The sequence below is a fragment of the Amphiprion ocellaris genome, chromosome 18 (genome assembly GCF_022539595.1).
Source record: "Amphiprion ocellaris isolate individual 3 ecotype Okinawa chromosome 18, ASM2253959v1, whole genome shotgun sequence".
Taxonomy (NCBI): Eukaryota; Metazoa; Chordata; class Actinopteri; family Pomacentridae; genus Amphiprion; species Amphiprion ocellaris.
Genome location: NC_072783.1, coordinates 31053958 through 31075900, shown reverse-complemented (window position 1 = coordinate 31075900; position 21943 = coordinate 31053958). Strand labels below are relative to the sequence as shown.

The 21943-nt window shown below is 38.7% G+C and overlaps 1 protein-coding gene across 6 annotated transcripts; it reads left to right on the top strand.

Moving 5' to 3' along the window:
* LOC111582226 (poly(ADP-ribose) glycohydrolase) lies at positions 1 to 21522 on the top strand. 6 transcript variants are annotated; one of them, XM_023290800.3, is made up of 18 exons: positions 346 to 399; positions 806 to 918; positions 1011 to 1099; positions 1186 to 1922; positions 2569 to 2691; positions 3076 to 3162; positions 3552 to 3626; positions 7024 to 7116; positions 8105 to 8259; positions 10677 to 10756; positions 10846 to 10906; positions 11082 to 11157; positions 12355 to 12502; positions 16371 to 16449; positions 17076 to 17184; positions 18955 to 19060; positions 20219 to 20347; positions 20587 to 21522. In XM_023290800.3, the coding sequence occupies exons 1-18, from the start codon at positions 367 to 369 to the stop codon at positions 20760 to 20762; spliced, it is 2469 nt and encodes an 822-aa protein (XP_023146568.2). In that variant the 5' UTR covers positions 346 to 366; the 3' UTR covers positions 20763 to 21522. The 6 variants fall into 6 exon arrangements, with proteins under 6 accessions (XP_035813380.1, XP_023146570.1, XP_023146568.2 ...); XM_023290799.3 differs by lacking the exon at positions 346 to 399 and adding an exon at positions 406 to 699; XM_035957487.2 differs by lacking the exons at positions 346 to 399; positions 806 to 918 and adding an exon at positions 1 to 38.
* The last annotated feature ends 421 nt before the right edge of the window (positions 21523 to 21943 follow it).

Genomic DNA, 21943 nt, shown 5'->3' with positions numbered 1-21943 from the left:
CGATACAATGGTGCAATGGCAACACGGAAAATATTCAGGTGAGGGTTTTAGCACGATAAGCTATCCTGTAAGTGTTAAAAATGGTTGAATTATATTTGCTTTTCCGCTTAATACACCGATTGACCCCCGTTTGTCATTCCTGCGTTCGTTTGGGTTGTAAATAATAAAATATGATATAACTTTAAAAAAAACTTAAGCTTTTTGTTGGTGGCTTCTGAGTCAGAGTTTTTGCATATTTACACCAAAAATAAAATTCACATTAAGAATTTACAAAGGTTAAAATACGCTTTGAAGATATCGCGTTATTTCCGTATATAATACGTCACTCGCATGCGGAAGTGTTTTGGCGTTAAAACAGCGGCGCAGATGAATTGTTTCAACGCTCCTCTAAAAGTAAAAGTACGGTTTTAATTATAACAGAAGAACAACAAATATTCTTTTCTAATAGACTTTTGTCAGTATAAACAAAACCTGCTCTAATGTGCAACGCTTTTTAAAGCAAGGATTGTTTCTCGGTTGTTTTAAGCCAAGCTGGTGTAGTCTAAAGCTAGTTAGCACGTAAAGCTAGTCAACAATCCCAGGTTGAATGGGTCGTTGGATGCTAGATAGTCTGGCAAAACTTAGTTTGACAGCGACTAATTACGATTTACGATAGACTGTTCATTACTTTAGTATACAAACAGCCATTTCCCTGCATCAGTAAGTGCTCAGCAAACGTTTGATTGTCATAAAACTAGTTAATCATTCACATATCAACACTAGTGATTCTGCCACTAAACCACTGGTATGCGTTTTCTTGAAATAGTTTATGGCTACACACCGGATTTTAAGATTTGCTTGCCTACTGAATAGACGGCAGAATCAAGTCTGGACAGCATCACATAACGCTTCATTAATCGTTTCTGCTCAAGTTGTATTGTGAGTGCACATAAAATGCATTTCCATGTTTAAAATTGCACTTGTGTTCTTTTGTAAATGGACGTCTCACATATTGCTTTTTTCTTTTAAAGAATGACTGCACTGACAGACTTTGAACCTTTAGCAAAGAGGCTAAGGGTTGAATCAAGTGCTCCAACATCACCCTCATCTTCTCACGAAGGTAATTTGTTTATTTAGAGTATATGGACATGCTTTTGACTTCATTTTCAGTATCCTTATTAACACAACTTTTGCTTTGTTCTTCAGGCCCATCCCTATGCAGTCAGAGCACAGGTAATGAAGCTGTAAATCAAGGAGGAAGAGAAAACAAAGCTGAAGCGAAGATGGATGTACAGTCAAAGGCCAGAGAAGGGGTTCTTCGAGATGTAAAGACAAAAGGTTCCCTTCAAAAGAGAAAGCAAGAACAGTCTAAAAACACTCTTGACCGATGGTTGGTTAAGCCCTCAAAAAACCCAAGTACAGCTGACGTGTGCCAGACCCAAGAGGATGAAGAAATGACTAATGATGGTGACTGTCAAAGCACCTCAGCTCAGTCTGTGGACTGCAAAATTGCTGAACAACACCCAGTATCTGACACAGATGAAGACACCCAACCATTGACACCACAAGACCTGGATCAAGACTATCCTGCGTCGCCATCTTCCCAGGATTCTGCAGAGAGTGAACTTACTGAGACATTGTCTCGTAGTGATGGTGGATTAGAAAAACAAGAAATGGAAACATACCAAGAAAGCTCAGAGGGCCCTGTCAGACAGAATATAAAGATAACAGATTTTTTTCCAGGGTTGCCATCACTCGCTTTACCTATGAGACGAGGCAAATCAAATAAATTTCCACAGAAAAAAGATGCAGACAAGGCAACTGCCTCTACTGATGTCAAATGGCTGGGCACGCCGATCAGTGAGCTAAAGAGAATGCCTGCATGTGGTGCACCGCTTCCTCGGCTGAAGGATATTACTGGCCAGCACACTGTGATGATACGGGTTAGAGCTGCTCTTTCCTCTGCATACACATCACAGCACAGATTTGTACAAATATCTTTGTCAACAATTCATTTTCTTTTCAGGATTATATGACTGCGATAAGATTCCAGTTTTGTTAGAAATAGCTTGGGTGAAATTCACACAAGATTTCAAAATTTTTTTTAATTTTCTTTGTGTTTCTCAGGTGTTGCTCAGATGAAGGCCTCATATTTTAGTTGTATAGTATCACTGGACTCTGAATGTTCGTTGATCTTCCAAGGCTTTAATCAATACATTTAAAAGTATGCAGCAATAAGATTTAGTTTACAGTAGTTTTTATTATGTGTGAATCCAATATTTTAAATACCAGTTTGAAACAAGACCTTTTGGAGAGCATAGTCAAAATTTCATAAAAGTTAAAACCATGTGATATAATGTCTCCGATCCTTATCTCACAAATTGTTTTTCTATGAAAAAAATATGTTTTATGATGATCTTCAGAATAAGTTATAATCAAGCAAAGGTAACATCTGAATATATAGCCTTTAATATGTCAATTATTGTTGGGATTTTTAGTTTTTTTACAGATATGCATTTTATTGGTCATAGGACTTGGTATTACATGTGCTAATGCCTTTTATTTTCCTATTTTCCTTCCCATTGACAGACAGACCTTCTTCAGAATGGTAGAGTTCCAGTTCCGTATCCTACCGTGTTTAAGGATACCTGGGATGAAGTCCATGTCAAGATGCCCTGTTCCAGCAGTAATTTGTTTCCTGTACAAGATGAGGTAATCCTTCAATTGTTTATACACATGCAAATGTTGGCATAAAAACTCCATGATATCATGGTTTATGTTTTAAAGATGTAAAATTACACTTAAAATAATGTTCTAAATTGCCACATAATGAGACAAACATGGGCATATTGCTTTTTAGGATGAGCCTGGTGATATTTTATTTCAAAATATTATTTTAAAGTAGTGCACTTTAGGTAAGATGTCAAAAGATACTACAAGTTCATTTTTTTTACATCTCTGTGCATAAAATGAAGCATCATTGTGATGAGGCACAATTGCAAGAAACCTGCCCAACAACACAGTGTTATTTTTTTGCACATTAAAACTGAACTGAATTCACCCTGCAACGATCTAACAAAATTCTTGCTTCAACAGGAAACACGAGAGCTGAAGAATAAGAGTCGATGGGAGCTCATCAAGGAAACTTTAGAGATGCAATTTGCAAGTCCGCTTGAGTTAAAGGCAAGTTTCACAATTTTGCTACTTTTATTGAACAAATTACATCCATGTTCAGAGAAAAACTATTCAACTTTGGGTTTTACTAGTCTAACATTATTTTTCCACGCATAATGTTTCCTGGGTAGAAATTTATTAGAATAGGTGAAGATTAAATATCCAAAAGGAGTAACACCTAGTACAATTCTACAGTGCTGAGGATCTCCACCACTGAAGTTGTTGTTACCAGATTCAGCCATAAGATGGCGTCATGGGCCCAGAAACTGAGAGAGACAGCCTCAGAATTTAGACTGTGGAAGAATTTGTTTTTAGTACACATATATTAGTAATTGTGTCTTAAATGATGGTTCAAATAGATTCTGCTTGTTTTTCTATGTTTATTTTTTATGTTACAGAATGCAGTATTAAAGTACAGTGCCTCCCATGCCAAGAAATGGGACTTTACAGCATTGCATTTGTACTGCACTAAGGTAAGAAATATATCTGTAAATCTATTTTTATGATGTATTAGTTACAGTTTTTATGAATCCTCATGATCCTCAGCGTGGTGAATGACGCTCCTCCCGTTCAAAAAAAAAAAATCCTTCTCTGGAGGTGTTATTGAGTTATTACTGGCGTGCAGGCATGTAAACACAGATGAGCACACATGTTGAATATGTCAAAGGAGTAGCTGTGGACTAATGAAACATCAGCTGTCCAATCATGGCATTTAATTGCCAAGCAGAAGGCAGTGTCAGCTAGTGTTGGTGCTCCTCATTAGCATGGTATATAAACAGTATTAAATGGCATTGTGAATCAACACAAAAAGACAGGCCTATTAACTTCATAGCTCAATATTTAAGAAGTAATTGCTACACCTGTGCAGCCATATTTCTTGTGTTTGGTTTTCTTCTACTTGAATACACAGTCATGAATTCCTATATGAACCTCACATGAAGAGTGATTTTGATTTAAAAATATTTTTAAAGTAATATTTTTGTGCAGGGCTGAAGCAGCTATGTAAAAAAGAATTGTCTGAAATATGCACCAACTGGAAACACTTGTTTGAGGTTATTGTTACCGAGAGAGGTTTGACCAGTTAACACATCCAAGTGTTGACTTACCTTTTCCACCAGCACTAGGAATGTCAATTCAAAGTGTGTGTGTAATAAAGACATCAAAGGCTTTAACTGACTGCATATACCTGTGACTTAGATAGATTGTGTAGGGAAGAGATTTTTTTTGAAAATGCTTGCGCTGTATTGCTCAATATAATAGAATATAACAATTGGGTGTGATTAATTTGTACATGTTTTAAGGTGTTTTTTCTTGTCCATAGCTAATTAATTTCCTTTACATTCTGAGACTAAAATAAGCCCAAGTTGCCTTATGCCGGGCAGAGCACTGCTGGTTCATTGGTCGTTGCTCAGAGTTGTCAGTGTTTTCTCCGGCCTTGTTTGGAGGCCATCCATCATCTGTTGTCTTAATGCATTCTGCGTCATCCTGTGTGCAGAATCAGAGAGGGCTGTACTATTGTCTGGCTTGTGAAGGGGATGGGAATATTCCATTTGGAGAGATGGCTGTTTTGTGACAAGAGTGTTTCATATAAGACGTACAGAGCATGTAAGACTAGACAAGTAATAGACCTTATTTTCTTTATGGTAAAGGAGCGCTCGCTCACTCTGTGCTTCGTGGCATCATCTAGAATACATCAGCTACATGTTTTGATGATATCTCACATTTCACTTGAAAATGTCGTCATGAATGTCATTGTGCCATATGTGTTTCTGTCATTTTGCAGAAGAACAGTAATGGGTTTTACTGTGGCTGAGAATGTTGTAGCCCTTTACAAGCAAGTGGTTGTATAGAGAAATAATTTAATCTTTTGCCAAAAGGTCACATTTAGTAACTTGTCAGAAAGGAAAGTGGCTGACATTACAACTCAGAGACTGCTTTTCCTCAGCTTTATACTGTTACATCAATTGTGTGCTGTATGGGTTTCATAAATTATGTTATAAAAGGGAAACCTGTTAGAGAAAATCTCAAGATGTTGAGAGTCTTTAGCCAAAGGCTAAATTTTGCAGTTGCAGCTGGACTTGGAGTGTGTCACGTCTCCTGGAAATGTTAAAATAGAGTTAGCTTTATGGTGAGATCCCATATAAATTGTAGTTAATGGCATCAAACGTTTTTATCAATCACTATTTTGTTGTTTAAAGTGAATATGTCAGTTTCACCAATACTGTGTGTGTATTTGACTGCTAAATTGTAAAAATCTGGTGTAATTGAGTGCCATGTTGGACAACTTTTTAGAGCCACGTAAATGTCACTGTTGCTCAGACAAAATACATTTACTTCATTTATGCACTCTGTCATTGCAGAGTTGACACACATATGCAGTACCCTCGTATCAAACCTTTATTGCATCTGTGCCTTGCAGAATTTACTCAGCGCTTGCCTGTGTCACAAATCTGTTTTAATAGTCTAATATGCTGAAGGGGAAGTAGAACTCTAGACAACGAGTACAGTATCTGTAACATATAGAAAGAAATAGTCACATGTAGCCAGTATAAAATGGTGTTAATAAGAAAACAAGTTCCATTTTTTGAGTAAAACGTAGCAATGCAATGTAACGTGCCCATTTTTCACTTTGTTGCTTCTCCTCTGCCCCATGCCAGTTTGAAGCTGTATTTTGAGTGTCAGAGAAAAGTAAACATGAATGGCATGGAGTGACGGGCCAGGCTCCTTCATTGAATATTCATCTCAGCACGCGTACCTCATGAATAACTGAATAGCTGTTGACAGACAGCACCACTTTTGTTCATTTCTCTTTCACCAGCAACCAGTGCTCTATTTACAGTTATGGGCACACAAGTGTTTTATTTTAACACGGTCGCATGTCCACAGACTCAGTCAAAGAGATTGCTTTTTTGCTTAGATCTGTGGGGAAAAGGAACATGAGTGTGAAGTGTAGTGTTAAATCTGTATGGGAGCTCTGGTTTCTCACTGCTCACGCCCCTGCATCCTGCTTAATGGCTTTGTCAGTTTTGCTGTGATGTCGTACAGACAGTTAGTTCAGCTGATTTGATGCACTGTCCGGTGCTGATTTAAAGAGCTCGGCTTATACTACCTCAGCTATATCCACTGTCTCCCGCTGTCAACCAGCGTCATTTATTACGCCCATAGGAGCAGTTTATGATGTCAGCCAGGTCATTACTTATGACAGTGTTTAGTCAGGCTTCCTTTGCCATAATATAAATGTCCTGGGCTAAATTACCAGTCAGGGCTCTTTGTCCTGGGAACACACTGTCCTTTCTGTTTCAAATACTTGGTCATTTGCATCTCTTCCAGGAAGACTGTTTAATCAGTTGGCATGGCTGTGCAACCTTGATGAAATGGCAATGTGATTGATCATTCTGACATTTTGTAGCCAGTATGAGTGCAAATACGGGTGGTATATAATGTCTGTTGTCTCTAAGATTTGTAAGTGTTGTGGTGTCATGGCTAGTGGGTATGTTATTCATGTTAATGTGGTTGTGTGGATATTACTGTAGATGAGCTGTCCAGCTAAAGCCAGATATATTTTATATTAATCCATTTATTCCACATTCCCTTTGAAATATCTTACATGAAGGAACAGTCCACCATGCAGTTTATCAGTTTTCCCTCGTTATTTCTATCTACATGCACGGTATTGTTCTGCATTTTGGATATTTTAACAGCATTTGTTTTTCTGTGAAACTGTACCTGAAGTCTCAACATTTTGATGCGGATCAGAGCTGTGAATTTTATCTGTTTGTCTCAAACTAATCAGCCCAAACAGCTAATAATGTCACAGCTGAGTCTTGTGGCAAATCAACAAACATAAACAGATCTCTCGCTCTCTCCAAGGTCCTGGATCCTGATGCTGCTGAACATCTGTTTGACTCTCTGTTGCCAGACATGGTGCAATTAGCACTGAGAGTATCTGAGCTGTGCACCAAGGTAACACCCATCACTAACCAGTGGACACTGACTCACTGGTCTGTGACATAGTAGATCAACCCTGCAGGTTGATCCCAAAGGTCACGAAATGATAAATATTCTTGTGAAATGGTAGTAGAAAATGGTGAAGTCAAGGCACGTAGCTATTGATGGTCATTTATCAGATGTTTTATCATCCTTTTGGTCATCTCGTTCGTCAGCATGTAGACAATGAAGAGCAATGTGTGTCTGCAGCCAGAAAAAGGCTCATTAAGGAGGTTTTTGTGTATTCATTTGGCCAAGCAGCAAATTATTATAACTTTTAATTTGACACCTGTGTGTTCATTTTATTTCTAGTTTGATTAATTTAACAACCAAAGTGGCCCACACAAATAAAAACATTTTCCAAACAGATTCACGATTGAGCAATAATCATGGTTCCATGTGGCGAACTCATCAAGTGAGCACGTTTGTAGTATTGACAATTCTGTTATGTGCTGCATAGTAGCTGTTTATTTCTGTCTCCTGTAATTATCTGTGCAATTGGTTATTTTGAAGAGGATTACAAAAAATTGTTATTTAAAGAATAAAAAATTGTCCATAGAAAAATCTATCTGTTGGAAATACCATTTGTGGTTGAAACTGATTCATTAATACTACAGGAAACTGAGTGGATCGGAGAAAAACTCTTTTTGCTGTGTTGTTTCAAATGTTTTGGCTATGCAATTCATAGCCAAAGTCATTTTCCTGTTGGCCTGTTGTATAAGTGTGACATGCTCTTTGTATTGCTTACACAGATTTATCATGTATTTATAAACCTGCTACCCTGAGAGTATGTCTCCTGCATATGCACGAACAGACCTTGATTGTAATTGTATTGGCTGATTCAAGAACGACAGAGTGGTGCCAAATTATTACATTTATGCAGCATACTTCAACGTCTTGTTTGCTAAATTGACAAAACAAATTATTTTGACCTTCCTCGGTTGTACCTTTGTTCCTACTCTAGCCGATACCCCTCATCAAGAAAGGCATGAACCACTCCATCACCATGTCTCAGGAGCAGGTGGCATGTCTGCTCGCCAACGCCTTCTTCTGCACATTCCCCCGACGGAACTCCAGAAAGACTGAGTACTCCAACTACCCAGACATCAACTTTTTCAGGTAGTCTATGAATGTAGTACTTGGACTTGTGCTGTTTAAAGTTATATAATCAATGTGTAAATTACACTGCTGTGACAACTAGCTTCATTTCCATGAGGGGGCACTACTGTATATCCTTTTCTCACTAATCATTTTGTCTTCTGGCTACACTTTGAAGCATACAGCATTGACAGTGTGAATGTGTTGTCTTCAGCCTACTCTACCTGCCAGAACCAGAGGTTTTAATTTATTTGTAGGGTAACAGGATATGTTACCAACTAGAGCGGTGCATTGTGTCTTTACAAAATGAAGTACTTCATGAGAAAAGAGCAAACTGAGTAGGTATATGCCTTCATAACCATTTTTTACTGCAAAATTGCTTTTTAAGAGTTCATCAGCAAAGTACTGCTTACATTAAGGGTACAACAGTAAAGGATATGGTATACAGAAGGTCCATGTGGGAGTCAACCCTTTTAAGAAAAAAAAACCTTTCTTTTAATTGATTGATTTTCTAAACAAAGTGGTGCTTTAATTCTGTTAAACATTGTTAAATTGTTAAACACTTCTTACTTTAATTCTATAATTGTGTTAATTGGGACAATTTTTTCATCATCATACCTTTCTCTTCGAGATTTGCTCTTGTGGGTTAAACCAGGATAACAAGTACCTTTCTTTATGTGTATTTAAAATTGAACTTGTTCCCTTCAAAAGCATAGACTCTGACGAACAGTACGGTATTTTCTTAATCCCTGAAAACATTCCCAGTGGAGTGGAGTGGTGTAATGTAAAATCAGTCTGCAGATCACTGCTCTGTCATGTCCCCCATCTCTGCTGGCATCACATTGTAATTACCTAAATGGAAGAGGAAATTAGATTAACATTGACTCAGATGGCTGCTTTTGACAACACAGAAGGCCATTGGCTATTTTGCAGAAGGCAGTAAAATGGTTCAATTGCATCAGAATTTCATTCACATAAAGGTTTTGTTGTAATTTGAACCAACAGCCAATAGATCATCATTTTTTCCTCCTTAGAAATGTCAGCAGTGTGGTACAACCAGATATTAAATGCTTTGCCCTTTGTTTTTAGAAATTATGACATAGTTTTCATTTCATTACTTTTGGTAAGGGGTTATGATAGAACGAAATTCATTTTTATTTCACAAGGAGACTCACAGGATAGGTGTAGGAAATAAAAAGCCTATTATCTGTGGATTTTCCTTTTATCTCAGTGCAGACTTCCTATTTGCATTGAGATAAAAGTGACTATTAAGACTTTTTTTTACTTGTTGGAACACTGGCTCTGCTCTTCACATTATTATTCAGCAAATTGTCTGTATTATTGTACCCTAATGTGCTTTAAACCCAGGGTTTTTAGACTATTTTTTTTACATTTTTCTCGAAAGGAAATGTTGTTTTTTGTTGATGATGCTGAAATCTAGCTATTATATCAAATGTAGTGATATATATGATTTTTCTGAGTTACATCATAGCTTTCTGCACATCTGTAGGAGGTATATTGCTGTTATATAACTGTGTATTAATTCTGTCCCTCCTAAAAACCACATTGCGATTTGTTACTAAAAGGCTACTCTCACTAGTGGCTAACTTATGTCAAAGGCATTTTCCCTGAGGACTACATGAGGCATGATTGCTTCTAGGGGCCACTCTGACAAAAAAGAGAAATGAATGGTAGAGTTGACTTCGATGAATGACTTTCTCAGCCCCTGAAGGGCTTTCAGTGCATCAGGCTTTTGTCATTATTTCATTTCCTTCACATGAAATTTCTCTCTTTTTGTTGTGGCATGTGTGGCTGGCTGTGGGGTTCTTTATAGAGTTTGCTTGAGAGTGGTGGTGGGCTTAGTGTTTAAAGTGCATTCAGACCCATCCACTGCACCTCACTGCTAGCAGCTTTGTGTGTGATTATGTGCTTTTCCAGGGGGATTGACACTTTGCCTCCTGAGGACTCTGTTTCTTAAAAGGGACACAGGACTTCTTAATGTATCCCCAAAGCGGGAGCCCTGTATCCTTCTCTCTTCCTTTTTTGTATGAGTGCTGTGAAGTGGCACATGAGTGTTGCTCTGTGATGGAAAGCCTGGGGCAACTCCGTTGTCGTAACAGCGAAGGAGCTCCTACATAATCGGATAGTGACTGAAAAGGAGGCTGAGTGAGAGATGAACTAATTCATATCAAAAGTTAAAGCATGACTGAACTCACATGGCTAAAGTGGAGGTCGTGTGTCTCTACAGCACTGGTTGTGCAGAGTGCAATTTTTCTTGGTCCTGGGTATAGTTTTCTGATTGTGAGAGTTGGTGGTTGGCTAGAATGCCAAGTAAAGCCCCCTTGTTTAAAAAGTAAGCTTTTCATTTCTGAAAGGAACATAAAATGCCATATATCAGTATTTACTCAATGAAATCCATCATTTGTTTTTGCTTGCAGGCTGTTTGAGGGATCCTCTTCAAGGAAGATTGAGAAGCTGAAAACCCTGATGTGCTATTTCAAGAGTGTCACTGAGCAAAGTCAGTGATCAGATTTTATTTTCATGATTAAACTGAAACTTATTGTTCGAAGATTTAAAGCAGATGTGTTTTACCTTTTTGTCTTTCAGATCCTACTGGACTCGTAACATTCACCCGAAAAGGGTTGGATAAACCGCTAAATTGGAAAAGGTTTGGTATTTTTATGATATAATAAAAATATCATCATTATAGTAGGAGGAAAAGTGTGCCATTTATTTCCTCCAGAAATTCTTGCACTGTTAAATCTGCTAAGCTGCTTGGAAGTAAACAAAAATCCATCATCTTAATCATGGTCGATAACTTGAAAACGATCTTTGTGTTTCAGCTCACAGACTCTGCTAACAAAGCTCCACATTACTTGTGAAGGGACCATTGAGGATGATGGTTATGGAATGCTTCAGGTGAGACGCAGAGGAGGAGCCTGTCAGTATTGTTCACTTGTGGAAAGATAACATGGTGTGGTTTTTAGGGACTTTAATTTGCAGAATCGTCTTTGTTTGCTCAAAGGAGCTGTTAGTTTGAAAGATGTTCCTTCTTGTGGCTGGTTTCCACTCCCTTTCCCCCCTTCTGTCGTAGTCAGTCACTGAGCCGCCTCATTCTGGAGTCTTCCACACAGAATGCTTACTACTGCTGAAAAGGCCTTTGAGGGAGCTGGTGACACGTCGGAGGCAGTGTGTGCTGGGACTGGGGTCGAGGCCTCTGAGCCTCCCCTGCTCTTTGTGTCGGCCATGCTTCCTGTCCACTGTCAGGACGGCCCGCTCTGGCTTTCACCTTTTGTTTGCCTCCAGTTGCCACAAACTGACAGTTGATGTGCACACATGACCAGCTCCGAGGCACGCTGCAGCTCCGATTGATGGATGCTCTGCTGCGGTGGGGGTGGTGGCGGTGAGGTGCTGACAGCTTGTCAAAGCAGACTTTGGAGGCTGGCTAGCTGTCCCAGAGTTGAGTGACCAGTTTGTGGAGATCTGCTCTCAGACTGCTGCTCACCCTTCTGCAGCTTCTTCCGGGGGTTGTGAGGGGTTTGGTCTGGTTTGTCTACAGGCCAATGAGCAACAACTGTCAGTCCTGAAATTGTAAGATTATATGTTCCACATGGCTGCTTTCTACCTGTGTAAAACAATCAACTGTCACGTCTGTCTGAGCTGAAACAATGAAATGTGTATTTTCTTTTGAATTGTAAAAAGAAAATCAATTTAGCAGCATGTTGTGACTGGAGGAAGATGTTTACTGTGGACTATAGGACTTCTCTTGATTTGATATCTGCTACTAACAGCCGCACATTTTAATGCTGTTTGTGGGGAGACCTTATTTTGACATAGGGGACAAATGTCTGAGCAATGCCAGCACCTCAGGCTACATTCCCAATCAGCTTGTCAGGGAGTGTGTCACAAATAAAAGAAAAAGGGTGAAGATCATTTTATGAAGTATTTTTCACCTGTTGTCCAAGTCTGGGAAGCTGTACATTAAACCATCTGAGAAAATGCTACTTTAGTGTTGTTTTGTTTGATAAGAATATGTGCACATGACTAAAAAAAATCTTTTGATGCCACAAGAACATGGGTGTTCCATAATCATCAACCATCTGTCTTGATTTGCAGGTGGATTTTGCCAATCGGTTTGTAGGAGGAGGGGTCACCAGCTCTGGTCTCGTTCAAGAGGAAATCCGTTTTCTTATTAACCCAGAGCTAATTGTTTCTCGTCTCTTCACTGAAGCCCTGGATCATAATGAATGTCTGATCATCACAGGTCAGTGATAACAAACTCTCCTTGTTAAGCAATCATTTCCACTAAAGAAATCCTACTGTTTGATTATTCATGGTTTAATCCTTTGATCCAGATCGAATCAATAATTCCCTGGGTTCACTCTTCTTACACTTATCCTATAATTTGACCAAAGAAACATTGCATGCATTTGTTGTCACACACAGCATCAATTTACGCCATTCTGACTCAGCAAGAGGTTAAAGGATGTTTGCAGCAATTGCCTGATTTCTGTATCAGTCCTTGTCATGTTTCCTTTTGATTGGCTGCAAAAGGTACAGTCTGGAGTTACAGACCAGGGTGTTGTGATTGCTCTGTTGGATCTTTCTGTTGATTAATTCCCACTATACTTCTGAATTGAGTGTTTGCTTCAAACAAGGCTGGGACAAGCCAACAGGCCCAATAACATGGGCTTGATGTGAGGAGTCCCAGCAGGAGGCTGATGGCATCTGTCTGGTTTTTCGCTTTTTTTTTTCTTTATCTGTCTCACACTGTTTGTCCAGACTGTTGTAGCTGCTTGATTGTATTTGATGAAGAGTGCAGACAACCTGTCTAATATAGTAATAGTAAAAACAAAAAAGGCCTACTCAAATCCAGCAGTCATGCTGCAACAAGGAAAATAATTAAGTACTCATGCGTTAATAGATGTTAAAACTGTCATGAGTTAAGTGGCCAAAAAGAAAGAGCTGCTACAGAGGCTACAAAGGAGATGTTTCAGCAGCATTTTTTAGTTCTCTATTTTGCTCATTTGGTGGAACAGATATATTCCTACTTTAACCTATCCAGCTGTCTACACAGGTCACTTAAAGGCTTCTGTTTTTTTCATTCCATTTGTAAAATTCAACTAATTTCCCCTCAGTTTTACTTGTAAAACACATTTTGTGTCAAGGCAGGTATCATAACAGTAATTACATATTGGATTCTGAGTGCTGCCAAGACGTAAGTAATAATAAACTAGTGATTTTCATAGGTGATATTCAACCTTTCTCATCTGCTCTGGTACAGGTTAACTATCTGTACTTATGCAGTACAATTGTACCAAAAATATCAGTTATGGTACATTATGGTGTATGTTGTATCTGTTTAAATATAAATATATTAAGATTTATGTCCTTCTATAGATATCAAAATTCAATCAAAAATAGAGATTGCTTTCATGACCCCCTCTTGTAAGAATCTATTTTTTTATCTTCTTAACATGCCCTTATGGTGTTTTTTTATTTGCCAGAAGACAGATTATGACCTAAATAAGCAGTTAAAAACATGGCTTGAAGCTGCCGTGTCTTGATGAAAAAGATTCAGAAAAACAGGATTTCATACATAACAAACCTAAGGAACCAATTATGTCTGCTTGCAGGGTTGGGCTTTCTGGATCAATACTCTTGTTCAGATTCAGTTTCCGTTTACAATATGTGGCAGAATTGCTCCACTGTTACAACTTGCCGTTGTATAGCGGAGGGTAGTTTTACAGTGTTGGAGCAGAGCTTGTGTCCCGTAACTGCAGTGAATGGGAAGTGGTGGTTGGAGAGAGAGGCAGGGGCTTTATACATCTGCATATTCTAAAGAAAGCAACAGTTCAGAAATACATTCAAGCTATTTTAATGAACGAGGGAACAATTTTCGTGGAAAAAAACTTCTAAATATGAACATTTGATGCACAGAGATGGTTTCTGGGGGGTTTAATTGATGGCCAGAGAGGGACTTTAACATTACATAACAAGTGGCTTGGTGGTTTAGAACAGGAATTACGACACCCAAGACTCCATCCTCCCAATAACCAATCATTCTGCAGCATATAAGCTTCTTGCTTTGGCAGAGTCACCTTCAGACTTCTTGCTGGCCATCTCTCCCATGCCTCCACTTATGCCACTTAACTTTATTACTGAGCCCCAGAATTAATTATAGCTGGAAGACCTGCCCAAGACCCGCTCCACTAATGGACTCTTCCATTCCATCATCTTTATTAAACCCCGCCTGTATCTCTTGTTCTCCACTGTAAAAGTCTGAGCGTTAGCTACATCGTGGGTATGTGGTAAATCATATTCCCCTGTGATGCGTTTTGGCATTACAGTACAGGAGGTAATGGATCTTACCTTGGCACTGAAATTTGCAAAAGTGCCTAGGCCTAATTGAATTTTCCTTGATTGCTAGATATCTGGCTGCCAGTGGGGCGGTCAAAAGTATAAATAGTATCAAGGAGAAGTCATATGATTCATTGATTGCAGTGCTGACCAGAAAATACGTTGCCTACGTGATGTAAGCAGGGAAGTTTTTCTTGACTCTGTATGTTGGAAAACAGTGTCCGATAAAGCCAGTGCTAACCTCTGATGATTATATTGTTGTTTGAAACCTGTTTTTGCTGGACCATTTCTATAGTGTCCTTATTGTAGACGACTATATCTTCCATATCTTATTATTGTCTATTTCTTAAGATGGAAGCTGGCACCTTGACATGGAAATGAGATACGCTGCTGACCTTTCAGTATCTGGTCCACCACAAATATGAGACGCTTTGTTTTGCTGTATTTACACATGAATGGAACAACCTTCAAGACACAGTGAATTATACCTGCTGGTTTTTTATTCATCATGTTTGTTATTTAGAAATAATTTCTAATGAGCAGGATGTGTAAAAATCAAAAGCATAGTTCATTTTGTTCCCGAAGAATGTTCCTTTCAAATCCAAGAATAGCTGATCTGAGAGTTTGGAGAACCAGTAAAGGTCAGTCACATGCATAGTTAACACGAGCCCATTTAGTATGATGGCAGCAGTGTTATCTTGTGGTGGACTTGGAATGTTTTGCATATTTATATCTAATCTCTTTACATTTTCGCTAAGAGTGGTAAAATGTGTATCTCAAAATTCAAAACCTCCACTGGGAATCAAGTTCCTCAGCCGCAAAAAAGCTTATCAGTCCCTGCTTTTGCAAATACATGATTGATTCGTGATTGAAGTGTGTTACATAATAGACATTTGAGCCCATTCTGCTTTTTGCTAATCTGTTTTGCTTAAATGGTAATCTAGATTAGATGCTTCAGTGTCTTAATCAGGTTGTAGTTTCCTATTACTTAGAAAAAGAAATAAGAGGCTGGCTGATTAGTAGTGAAATGTCTATGAAGTGGAGAGCACTCTAGAGACCCCCCCGCTCCCCCATGTACAACTCCTAAAACCTGCTGACCAAGACTCCACTACTAATCATTCGGTTTATTCACTTTGCAGCATGAAGCATCTCCGCAAGTGCTCTCAATGGTCAGGTACTAATGAGTGCTAATGAATGGGAAGTTAATTTGTGGCCTCATTTGTTTGACTGTGCAGTTGCCTCCTCCCCCCGCTGCCCTGCTCCCTTTTTACGGGTGTTGAGTGTTCCCCTGTGGGCTGGCGGTCAGTCACTGCTTCTCACATCGTTTAAGGGGGGTAATAACTTGACCTTCCTCTTGTCAGAAACAGCTGCTCCTGGTTCTTTCGGGCAGATTTGTTATTTGTCTAAAAGTGGCTGTTTTTAGGTAATTAATTTTCTTTGTATTTGTTTGTTGATCGATTATTGGATACGTATTTAAATATATTTAGGGAGTCTTTTGACTTAGAAATGAACCTGTTGTTATTTTACACTATGGTGTTTTACATTTTTATAGCAAAATGTATGAGCCACTAATTGTAATACAATGGCAGTCATACCAGTGTTTGCTTGCTCACCATAATCACACCAAATTATTGAGCCAATTAAGACAGTGTCCTATTACCTGCCTTTCAGCTTTGCCTCCTAAAATACGACTGGAAGGTGTCTTCACTTCGGATAATGTTGGAAAAATCTGTACTAATATGCTGTTACTGGCTTTTGCTGTTTGTGATTAGGAACGCAGCAGTACAGTAAGTACACCGGTTATGCTCAGACCTACAAGTGGAGTGGCAGCCACCAGGACCCAATTCCAAGGTATGTGTTGCATCTGCATGCTTTAACATTTCTATGTTTAGCTCCTTTGTTACAACCAGTTATTGTGGTTGATTGGTCACTTAAACCCGTTGGTGTGATTAGAATGTCTGTTAACTGTTAGATAGATTTCAATGATATTTTATGAACTCATGGATTGATATTTTTGTTTTTCAGTGAATACCTCACCAGCTATGCATCAGATTTTGCATGGATATTTCTGTTTCAATAATTGCTATTGATTCACAGAGCTTTTTTCTAGCGCCATCATCAGGTTGAAACTTTTATTTATCTTCCCAACATTAAAATGTTAAAATGCTGCTGTGAGCATGTCATCGTGTTAATTTTGGCATTTAGCACCCATCATAAAGCTGCTAGCATGACTGTAGATTGCAGCTTGTCCCTGTCCAGTTACAACTGGAGCAATCTTCATATCCTGTAAATTTATTTATACACAATTGAAACTAAATTCAGACACAGTTTTAATTCAAGTTGTATTGACTTCATTTTGTGCAACTTCCTGTCTTTTCTGTGGTCATAACTACTAGGAACCGTTGCCCCTTTTGACTAAATCCCCCTTGTTTTGTTGTGCTAAAGCTGTGCAATCCCATTTCTTTTCTTTGTTTCAGTGACACCTGGCAGAGGAGATGCACTGAGATTGTGGCCATCGATGCGCTGCAGTTCAGGAACCATCTTGAACAGTTTCTCCCAAACAGAATAAACCGAGAACTTAACAAGGTTATTTTTTAAAATTTTCTTTAACTCTGTTTCTTTCTTGTGTTTTTCTGTGTTCTTGGTCTGCTTGTCACAAAACATAGGTACTGTGTTTTGCATTTTGCTTCTGTTTGACACAGGTTTAGATAAGGTTGTGGCTTAAATGAAAACAAAACATTATGTAATCTCATTAGAAAACACATATTAGCTTCACAGTGAGTGTAAATGCGAATTTCTTCTTTGTTTTTTTTTTAGAGAGATGAACAGTAATTTTGGGATAATTCTACAATTACTCTTTTATGTAATTTTTTTGTTTTTATCCCCCGTAGTCACGTCTACATAAGAGTTTATGGCTGCAGTATTGTAATTTTTTACTCTGTCGTTTCGCTCCATGTTTGGTTTGCACAGATTTAATGGTTTAACTGTCAATCCATTTAGTTGCTAATGGAAGAACAGTCTCATCACAAATGTCAGCTGAGATTATATTGACTCGTGTTTACTTTTCTAAGGGTAAATATATCAATTATGGACAAGTGTCACATGCCTGTAATATGTACTGATAGATTGTTTTATTTATAGAGAATAAGCATAATCTTATTCATTGCATTGATCATTAGGCCCAGAATGAATTTTAATGAACATAATTGACCTCACGGTAATTAATCATAGTTATTAAATTCACATCACAATTTTTTAAAAACGGTTGCGCTTCCATATGTGTAATCCTCCCACAGCAGTCATGTCTATTCGTAATAGAAAATCAAGATGTTGATGTTGTCAAGACTGCCGTCAGAAAACATGGAGGAGTTTGACAGCTCTGACAAGGGTGTGAAGAATGCACCTCCACAAAGATCAATCCTGTTTCAAATTTTGTTCAGCAAACTGTCATATCTGCCCTTTCACAGGGAGAATTTATGACCGGTCAGGCAGAGGATGGGCACTTCAATTCATTTTCAATATGCACTTCATTTCCTATGTGAAAATTAATATCTAGGACCCCTTCAGATCTTTAATTTAACATGTTCTGCTTTTAGAAATTAGATCTCATGTCACTTACAACCCACCTGCCATGCCATTTCAATTGCTCTTATTATCGCATGTGGATTTAGTCCAATTATTAGTATGTAAAATCCATATCAATTTCACACCAGCTGCAATAAAAGGGAGGGAAGATTGATGAAGTGGCGCAATGTGACCAAATGAAGTAATGTTAAAAAAAGTATTTTCAGTGAGGTCAACCAGCCTTTATGATGTACCAAGTACAGGCCTGCAGGAAAATGCAATTAGTATGTTGCTTTCTGTATTCCATTTATGTATGAGGTTATGATGATGTTCAGTTGGCCTGGTTTATATAAAACAAACCAGTGATCTGGAACAATAAAGCAATCCTGATTCTTGTCAGATCTGATTCCAGGTTTATGTACCAAATGACAAATATAATTCCCCACGCACTGGAATGACCTGGCAGCATATGTGTCATAGCTCAATGTATTTGAGTTCTTTACTTATTGAGGATTTAAACCCTCGAAATTTCCAACTTGGATACTGCTTCCAGCTACGTATCCTGTTGTGCAATTCTGTGCTTGGAATAACTTTTATCTGACAATATATAAAGGCGATGATGCATATTTCTCCAGAATGTCAGTGTGCATTTACTGTAAGGAATTGTAAATGATTTCAGACTCATCAATATTGTACTATTTTGAGTTGCTTGTGGTTGTAGTTTTCTTTATTTTTACATTCTTTTTTCTAATTTGCTTCCTTCAGTATTGCCTTTACGTTGTCTTTATATAGGCTTACTGTGGCTTTGCACGCCCCGGAGAACAAAGTGAAAACCTGGCAGCTGTGGCGACAGGGAACTGGGGCTGTGGGGTTTTTGGAGGTGACACGCGTCTCAAAGGTAAGCACTGACGTCACGCTGCCATCAGTAGATCTTAGAGAGAGAGAAAAAGACTGAGATCATTTTTGGGCATTTTGCGGCGTAATTGGATTCTCTTTCCTGGATATAGCAGAATAAATTTCAGATTGAAAAGTCTCAGCAGATCAGTGTGGGCATCCATTTGTCTTCCAGGAATGCGTTCATTTACTTAAGGCCTATTCGTCGCCTTCCTCCTATTGATCAAACGTCAAAGTTAATATGTTTCATTAATAGTGAAATTGATCGCCTGCTTGAGTCCATCAATCTGTTACAGCTTTCTGTCTGTGCCTTGTATCACTGTCACTGAGCAGGAGGCTTCAGGAGAGTTTTTGCTCACCATTTGCTGTAGTAGCCCTGCTTTCCATTCACTCACTTAGCGACCCTTTGCCTACAAATATACATACGTCCGTGCACGTTTATTAATTAGCCATAGCAAGGTATAGCCCTCCATAGGCACAGTCACCTACTGTCTGCTTAATGACATGTCTCTGGGGAAGAGCTTTGTATTTCAGATGCTGCTCTCTGCCTGGGTTTAGCTTCTGTGGCCTCACATCACCACCTATATTTTTTAATTGCCAGATAATTCCTCAAGAAAGCTGTTTAAACAGAGCAGAGGAGAGAAACTGCTGAAATGTGGAGATATTCAGCTTAGCCTCCTTTTGAAAATGTTGATTCAGTTTTGCTCATTAACGTGGCATCTCAACCTTCATTAATCAGCAGACATATTTCCCGTCTCTTAAAATATTCACAGCTCTCCGGGGCCAGACCTGGCCTCCCTTTGTAACTAATCCAGAGTTCTCAGTGGGGGTGAGACCTATTCCACCCGATCACTTACCTATTACTGTACAGGCTGGGGAGGCTGGTGCCACTCAGTTTTAATAAAGACATCAGCTACTGGATGGATTTCAGACATCTCTTTATTTATTTTCTGTTGTATTTTTACAAGCAAGACAAGGAAATATGTGTAAAAACATGTAAAAGCTCACTCCCAGATAGTTTTCAGCTTTTGTAGTTTTCTTTCATGTATTTTTAAACTACTAAATCATTTATAGAAATCCTTGGTCGGTACTTATACTGCACTGAAGCATATTTTGTGTCACTTTCAATGTTGAGGTTTATCACAGTCTTGTTTTCCTCCAGCTCTGCTCCAGATGCTGGCAGCTGCCGAGGCGGGCCGAGATGTAGCCTATTTCACCTTTGGTGACAGCCAGCTCATGACAGATGTCCACAACATGCACTCTTTCCTCACTCAGAGGAACATCAGTGTTGGTAAAGCATCCTGTCGGGTTCCTGTTTTAATGAAACTGTGTTTATGCCTTTCTTTTTTACACTTTATCGATTGCGTACTCAAGGATGTGAAGCAAAAAATAATATATATCCTCTTACGATTTTGTTGTAAATGATGTGATCTAATGAAAGCAGTCTATGGGTAATTATTGATCGTGAAAACTTGTCAACTTGTCCACCATTTAGAAAAAATAGACGCAATCTCCTTGTCTCCATCACAGGGGAGGTGTATGATCTCCTGGGGCAGTACTACAGCTCAGTGTGCAAGAGCTGCCTCGGTCGGCGCCCTGACGTCAGCCTCTACTCCTTCATCTACCAACAGGTCAGCTCCTCCCTGGCGCCCGACGACTCCGACAGGGGTTCGGCCAGACAACACAAACCCACAGACTGCCATTAAGGTCAGGTGGCCGATGAGTCACCATGCCTTAACCTCGGAATCAAAACCCTCTTACTCTGCCTTTAGCTTCATTTTTATAACTTATTTTTCTGCTCAATCAACATTTATTAAATTGTGAAGGACATACCAAATGTGGCCTTGACAACTGGCCGCTGAAAATAAAAAACCTTGCATGCAGATCCTTTTCAGAAGCAGCCGAACTGCAGACGGTGGTTAGTTATGACCCTGTCTAACGCTGCAGTCCAAGCTGTGTTAATTTTGCTGCAGCTGGTAATACGGCAATAGATTGAGCTTCAGTGCGACGCAATTGTGATTTTAATGGTGAAGCAAAGGTTGCCATCCATCTTCTCGGTTTGTCATGTTGCCTTTTTTTTTTTCCACCCACACATATCCAGCCTAATTGAATTGGCTGTCAGAAATCAAGTTAAAGGAAAAGAATAACAAGCACGGTGTTTGGAAAGCTTGGAGCAGTCTCAAGAGAAGTGATTTGATATAAAGAGCAGCCATGCTCGTTGAGAAATAATCTCCTAACTTCAGCATTTACTTAGTTACAGTCATGGGTTGCATTTTGAATACTTTCTTTAGGTTAATTTTTGTATGTGATTGCACTTCAAGTATTAAATTTTTTATCAATATTTTTCAAACAATCTCTGTACAAAATTGTTATTTCTAAAAAAACCAAAAGATGCACTACAATGAAAAGTGTGAATTTTTCTGACAGACTTTGTTTTTCAGTTTAAATAAAATCAGTTTTAAATTAGCCTGTTTTTAATGATGCATATATTTTATTCAACAACAGCATTTAAATGGAGCCACAAATGTCAGTAAAGCATCTCTGAACAATCAGAATGAAGGTTTCTTCTCCAATGGATGTTATAGGCGAAATGAGTTTCCATTTGTCTTTCCCCAGCTATTGCTTCACCCTTTCACTCACAGTTTAATAAGGTCACACATTTTATATAAACTGTACATGACACCTCATTAAGTTAAAGAATAGATCATAGGACATCCAGTCAGATGTGAGAGTCGGCAGTGGGGCTCCTGTGTTATCCTCTCTCTGTTGGACAGAAGACAGCTTCTTTTGCAATAAAACCATTAGCACTTTGTAATTTGGTTTAATTAGGCCCATCACAGTCATAAAATTTCAGCTGACATTTAATTGTCACACTAATAATAGCAAT